Below are 7500 nucleotides of genomic sequence, written 5' to 3' on the forward strand. Positions count from 1 at the left end.
AATTTAAAGGAATCCACCACATATTCTTTTACTTTTAACTGAAAAATGGCAGGGGGAGGTGGGTGTGACGGAGGTACAGAGTGTCAGGGGAAGACAGACTGCCGGCTCGCCAAAAATCCCAATGCCTGCACTGCGCCGTGTTCCATTTTCCAAATTAAACACAGCGCCTCGGGCCGTTCTATTCAATTATTACATCATTCGTCTTTGACTTCAGGGGAAGGAAAAAAAACGTGCCAAATTCAAAACAAACTTATTAGCAAATGTAGCTTCATATCTCAGGCAGAGAACTCTGATGGCGTTTGGTTTCTGCTATGGTTGTGTTGATCAATGAACGCGTTCCCCGCTGTCAGTCGAGACTGAAGTGAGAAACGGAACAAAAAAAGTACAAACCACTTCCTCTGACACTGAAGCTCCGTCTTCCTGAAAAATGGATGCGAGTTAAAAAATGCAGCGCTTTGGCCGCAAGGTGAGGAGAAGGAATACGCTGGATAGAGCTGGCTGGTCCGTGGCCTACCAGAGCCCTCAAACCCTCACATCATACGTGTGCTCCCAACCACACGCTATGGATAATTCAGGGGCGACGTGGTTACGTGATGCTAACCACACCCGACGCGGCCGTGCATTAAGGCTGAGTGCGGCGTTAACAGCAGACATGAAGGGGCTTCAGGGAGAGGGCCCTGTACCTGTATATAGGGTCCTGCATGATGAGCATCTTGCCCTCGTCCCAGGTCCACTCCTTCCTCTGCGGGTCGGGGAAGAGGACAGAGAGAGGATTCAAAGACATTGAGGTACAAGGGTACAAGGAAGTGAAGTTACGTTTCAAAAGGTAAATGTTCTGAAGAAAATATTTCATATTGGAAGAACTGATCTAATGTTATGGTGTATCTGTAAAAAGGATTTACGATTTATGTGGGAACACACTTAAGCAAATGTGTCGATGTGATCTTAAGCCCTACTAATACAGTACTACAGTAATACAGTGCTCATGGTTGAAAGTGTAAAGCTCATGGTAAGTTCTGTAGAACTAAGTAGGGCTATATGACAATATTGATTTCTTAAGCAAACAATTTGATTATTTTCGATACTTCAGAATTCCTCACGATACGATTTGATTCGATACGATTCCATACTCAATATTTTTTACATTATATCTATTAATATAATAATATAATATCCACATATCTATCTATAATATCTACCAAATAAATCAACAAAAAAATGAATCATTTGCCTTTTATTGAGAATACAGAAACAGTATTCTATACACACTTTAGTGCTTACTGTACAGATCTAGTTCTAATTAGGTCTAATTTTAGTCAATTAGCCTATTCACTTTAAAAAAAAAATAGATATATATATTATTATTATTATTTTTAAAATAATCGATACTCTTGCGGACAAATCAATGCATTGAATCGTCGGCTGTATAATCGATTAGTCGATACAAATCGATTAATATTTACACCCCTATGTAGAAGGCATGCAAAGTCTTTGCCTTCGCAATACTTTTGAGTTAGAGTGACTCAAAAATTTGAAAAAGAATGTTAGCCAGAACATTAGCTCAACATAATGATACCATCCTACAGAGGGCACTAAAACTTCTTTGCGAATAGTCAACCTGCATCCACTATTTTCGGTTTTGTTCGGCCACATTCCTTTAAAAATGAATGTGACCTTTAGTTCCCAAATTCATTCATAATGTAATACGTAACATCCTATTGGGAGGTTCCTGCCAGCTCCCATCCCTCCAGAACAGGCTCAACGTGGTCTGACAGTGTTGGTTGTGTTGTTGTTGTGAAGCAACGTACCTTCTGCTTTTTCCTCATCAACACTTTGACCCCATCCACAGACACCACAATGCTCACTTTCTTCTTCTTGATGTTCTTGGCCTTGAACTCATACTAGAGAGGAACACAACGATGGAGAACATTAGACCAGTAAGGACCACAGGATGGAGAACATTAGACCAGTAAGGACCACAGGATGGAGAACATTAGACCAGTAAGGACCACAGGATGGAGAACATTAGACCAGTAAGGACCACAGGATGGAGAACATTAGACCAGTAAGGACCACAGGATGGAGAACATTAGACCAGTAAGGACCACAGGATGGAGAACATTAGACCAGTAAGGACCACAGGATGGAGAACATTAGACCAGTAAACAGTCAGAGGTCCCGCAGGAGACTGAAGTGAAGAGAAGTGGTTGAGATGCAGTGGTTCTAAATGTAGACTTTAGACTGAATACGGTGGGGGTGGTGAACACCATCCTCTAATCACTAAATCTCTAACCATGCATGCAAAGATACCGTATGCATGCATGAAATATGACAACACTTTGAAGCACGCTTTCCCATGCGAGCCTGGGTGGCACGCACGCAGACCCACACAGCATCCACACTCCTCTCAATCATGGCTTTCAGGGTTACCAGACGTCCTCGTAGGACCACAGACTGAAAGCACCGCACACACCTGCCGGGTGACAGGAGACTGTATGAGTCCTCATAGGAGGATCTTACCTGCAGCACAGCAGTAAAGTTCTCCAATCCTATCCCCTGCCAATCAATGTCTTAAAAGATACATTTGTATTACCCACTTATAGACAAAGAAGCGATGGCCAAGGCCTCACTCTGACACAGTGAACATGATCGATGTTTCGTGTCTGCAAGCCCACGCGCTACATTCCAAAGCTGCACCCAATTTAGTCCTCAAGACTCTCCTAGTCTAGCTAAATAGAAATCGAAAGTCGGGCAGGGTTACCCCTTGAAAGCATCCGTTACTTAAAATTAATGTCATTATTGAGAAATCTGTGCATGCCTGCACTTGTATTTTTGAGATCATTTCAGGATCTCTTTCAGTTTCAATCGGATATCCAAAAAAAGGCTTCCATCCACTTATCAGTTCAATCTCTTTGAGCTTAACTCTGGCCTGGGTTAGGCTGCTGAAGCATCATTTGATCAAATGTCAACATCCTAAATCGATTTAGTGCACTGCTGCTCTGTTTGTCATTTCATTCATGTAGTTATTTTTGCCATGTATTTATTCAATTAATTGAGTGACAGACCACACACACACACACACACATACGCATTAGAAAAAACGCAGAGAAGGCTATAATAACTACAGCCAAGGAAGGCCTAAAAATAGAGTTTGGTCAAAGAGCCATTTGCTGAATGGTAAATCAGTTTATACTGGGAGAATAAGTAGAGTACTACCATGTTGGGTCGGGTCCTGGAACTCAACCGCTGAACCCTGCAGGCGGGCTGTGTCCACTCGGATTAGCATCACTTTTACACATACAGCGGAGGTTAAGGTGTGCAGCTTACCACCACCACCACCACCTCCAGCACCTCCTGCAGCAACTCCACCATCTTAGCCTAAATGAGGGGCATTTTATCCTCTCAGGAGATCATGACTGCCTGGGCTACAGATGAAGGTAGCAGATGGTACAAAGCTAGAGATGAAGACACTAGATTGGACAGCTATAGCAGAGGACTTAGCAGGACAGGGAGAGTAGCATTGTGAGAGATCATCAGAGGAGAGGGGATGGGTGGAGAGGAGAGGAGAGGACAGGGAGGTTAGGAGAGGAGATGAGAAGCAGAGGAGGAGAGAGGAGAGGAAAGGAGGAGGGAGGCACGGAAAAAGAAGAGAATCTACGAGCAAGAGGGAGGAGAGGAAAGGGAGGTTAGGAGAGAGTAGAGAATATAAGAGCAAGAGGGAGGAGAGAGGAGAGGAGAGGGAGGTTAGGAGAGGAGATGAGAAGCAGAGGAGGAGAGAGTAAGGAGGGAGAAGAGAGAGGAGACAGGGAGAAAAAAGGAGAGGAGGCAAAAATACTATTGAAAGAGTATTAAGCAAAAGATGATGAGTGATCAGTTGAACTCACAAGACAGGTGGAGACCTGCCCTCCTAAATTTTAACACATTTGAGGACATATCCCTCTGTGTGTGTTGGGCAACAGCGTGGCCGTACAGCGCTGCACAAGTCTCTACTTGTCAGGGCTGTTGACTTGCTAGCATAACGTTGCAGAATTACAAAACAATATTAGCCCTAGTTTTACAGAGCTAGGTTAATGTTGACATATTTTATGCATTTTGCATATTGCATTGTGGTTGTTTGATTATTTTTGTTTGTGTGTCATTGAATTCAATAAAAAAGTGCACATTGAATACGGAAGAGATGCGGAAAAGCAAGGAATCGGGAGTAGGTGTTGCTGAGGAGTAAGTCATAATATAGTAATAGTCAAGAAGAGATTTCATCACGTTCTTATAACCTAGGGCCTAGGTTATAAGAACAGTGATAATTCAGTCACTGAAGATCTGAAGACCCTAAATCCCATCACCTGACCCAGGTCATGTGTTTAATTGAGTACAATAGAGAGATACCAGCAGACACACTTGTATGACTCTCTCTTATGGGTGGGAGGGGACACCCAGGCTGGACCTGACTCATGTCAGCCACCATCCATCCCAGCATTCTGCAGCCTCACTTAACGATCAACATTTCATATTTCCCCTGCTTGAGTGCAAACTGCTCTGAAATATTCAGCTTTTAATGGACTTGCATTGTTGTTGTTTTGGTGAATAAAAGAATGGGTCCCGTTTCACGCCCTTTGGCTCCTAGCAGAGATGAGGTTCCACGGACGCGCTCTAAACGTTTTAATCATGGAAGACAACGTTAGGAGGTTTAAATAGCAGCACTGACAAAGCATGTTACCGTTACGCCTGCGGCATCGCACCGGCACACACACAACTTGTGCCTCGAAACCTATACAACTGGTTTAGAGAATACAGCACAAAATATTATATTATAGACAATAATAACGGTTTACAGAGACACCTGGCGCTGAACCCTTTTTTAACGTAATTGGTGGTGAGAGTAGATTAGAGTAGTCAACACGGCAGCTTAATGAACTGACATTCATTAATTTCACTCAAATATTCAGTCAACATGTCTGGAGGTCACATTCATATTCGTACAAGTTCACTGTTGATGGATGATTTTCCATTAATACAAGTAATGAGCGAGATGCATATCTAACGGTTTTAATTAATTTAATCTGAGCTTGGCCAACTGATAAATTATGAATTAGCATAGATCCTCTGGGTATGCAGGCGTTCAGCGGTTGGGCGAAAGTGTTGGGAGTCTCTCTTTTGATGTACATCAGACAACAACAATGGCCTACATAGTGATTGAAACTTGAAAATATATAAAATCAAGAGAAGGCATTATCGAGAAAAGCGTACAGGCCTAGTAGTAGTCAGCAGTAGTATTGAGGTCAAATCTACATTAGTTACGTTAACAGGTTTTCTGTGTTAATGTCTTCATGGCTTGCTCAGGCTCCACTTCCACTTCAACAAAACCCTGAGTGGCCAACTGCAGGACAACACAAACCAAATCTCAAGTCTGGTTCATGATTTCCCGACTCCAATTCAGATGAGTCTGTACCTGTTACTTTGTTACCAACGTTTCCAAGATATTTTAAGGTGCTGCAGGTCAGATTAGAGAGTTGTAAAGAGAGCGATAGCAGAAGAGAGCACTGTTTTACATTTACATTTAGGGCATTAAGCAACCACTACGTCCCCTCCATGTCTGGTCCGTCCTGTTCTAAGTTTCTACACCATTGAGAAGTGTGGCACACCACACGTGCCTGTGATTGACAGGCCATTCTCCAAACCAATCAGGGAAAAGATGTCCTGATTGGTCAGAAAGGAGCAAGGAGCGGTCTTAAATCCAAATTGTCTCACACAGAGGCAGGCGCAGTCAACTAGAAACAGCTATTCTCACACTGTATTACACTAACTAATTGCTGATGAATGGCTAGGCCATTTCTAACAAATTACACTCAAATAATAGCTCTCAAATCTATCTTACAGCACCTTACTACCGCTAACCTACCTTTAAGTCACTTTGGCCAGGTTCAGTTCAAATAACAGCTAGAAATGTTGGACATCCAGGTGAAACTACATCTATATTGCAGTGAATTATTCAGGGACTGCTAAAAGCAGAGCTCCTCAGAAATGCTTAAATATACTGGAGGTGGACTAGGGCCATATTAGTTACAGTAGATAGTAGATACACAATCCATAGCTGCTTATCGCTAATATTCTGATGTCCATTGTGACTTTATAGGAACTATGGTACCAGAGATAATTAAAAATACAAAAAATAATGTAATAATAAAACTGTACATTTATAAAAATATATATCTTTGATAGAATTTAGTAAGGGGAAAATCGACCGCAGATAACAAGCTGATCTTGTTCATTATTGCCATATTTTATGCATTTTGCATATTGCATTGTGGTTGTTTGATTATTTTGATTATTTTTGTTTGTGTGTCATTGAATTCAATAAAAAAGTGCACATTTATAAAAAAAATATCTTTGATATAATTTAGTAGGGGCAAATCGACCGCCGATAACAAGCTGATCTTGTTCATTATAGGCTAATTGTTTTTGGAGAGAATTTGCACTTTTCCAGAAAAAAAAAGATAACTGGGTTTTCAGAAATGACAGACCAACCCCAAATCCCCATTTCTGTTGTGAGTAGAAAAGCAGTGGAATGCGGGGTGCATGGAGGGTTCATTGATGGCCCCCAGTAGCACCACGGAATCCATACAGAACCCAACAATGGCCCCTATAGATTGTATCTTAGCAACCACTTCATTACAATTCTTAGGATTGGGGAGTTTGAGGAATTTTCCCTTTCTTCCTTACGGAAGGACACAAAGAGATGAGTGTTGAGGGCTGCTCACCCCAACAGATGTCCACCAGGCCCTCGGTAAACTTGAGGAGAGACCGTCTGCGGTACCCAGGGCGTTGTCTCAGGAAAGAATGTGGGAACACTTTCACATGTTTCAGCTAAGACCCAGTCCTCGGTGTTCAGTCAAACAAGACCTAACTGTTGCTGCCGATGGTGAGAAACCTGTGCTGTTGCTACGTTATTTCACCATATTATCAGATAACATTTAGTACGACTCCAAGTGACATAGTGTCGCATAGCATGCCCTCTCCCCCATGTGTCCATGCAGTTATAGTGAAGATGCCTTCATTGAATTGAGCTCTTGTTGTTCCAACACAAACAGCACCAACGTCACGGAACGTCATGTAAAGCACAAGAAAACCAATATTAACATGTTTTAGGCTTATTTGAGGAAATAGGTTCAGTAAAACCTCATTTCCCCAGGTTTGGACTTTTAGTTTTCAATACATTTTTCATGAATGTCTTTCAACGTTTCATTTTTCAAGGTTCATGCCTCTTTGAATGAGCTGATTAAAGTGTTTTGACGGAAGTCACGTCTCTGCACGTCCATGTGGCCACCCCCGGGCTGCTTGAAACTCTGATCGAGACGATTGGGGCGACTTTGGCCTACAAACGTGTCTCGCGGTGCGTCTGTTCATTTGGTTGGTGAAGAAGATAAGGTGGCGGAAACAAGTAATGGTTACCTACGATAAAGAGCAACCAACGGTGATGTGTAAACATGCGTGTGGTTTTGGCCA

At 42.3% G+C, this 7500-nt stretch overlaps 1 protein-coding gene across 1 annotated transcript in view; it reads right to left on the reverse strand.

Moving 5' to 3' along the window:
* Positions 1-7500, reverse strand: part of LOC311367909 (uncharacterized protein) — a 41074-nt gene that overhangs the window by 23008 nt on the left and 10566 nt on the right. The window contains 2 exon segments of the mRNA XM_084486775.1: positions 684-742; positions 1809-1901. Coding sequence (XP_084342901.1) covers positions 684-742; positions 1809-1901 — 152 coding nt within the window.

This window comes from Micromesistius poutassou (assembly GCF_964030765.1).
Source record: "Micromesistius poutassou genome assembly, chromosome: 22".
Classification (NCBI taxonomy): Eukaryota; Metazoa; Chordata; class Actinopteri; order Gadiformes; family Gadidae; genus Micromesistius; species Micromesistius poutassou.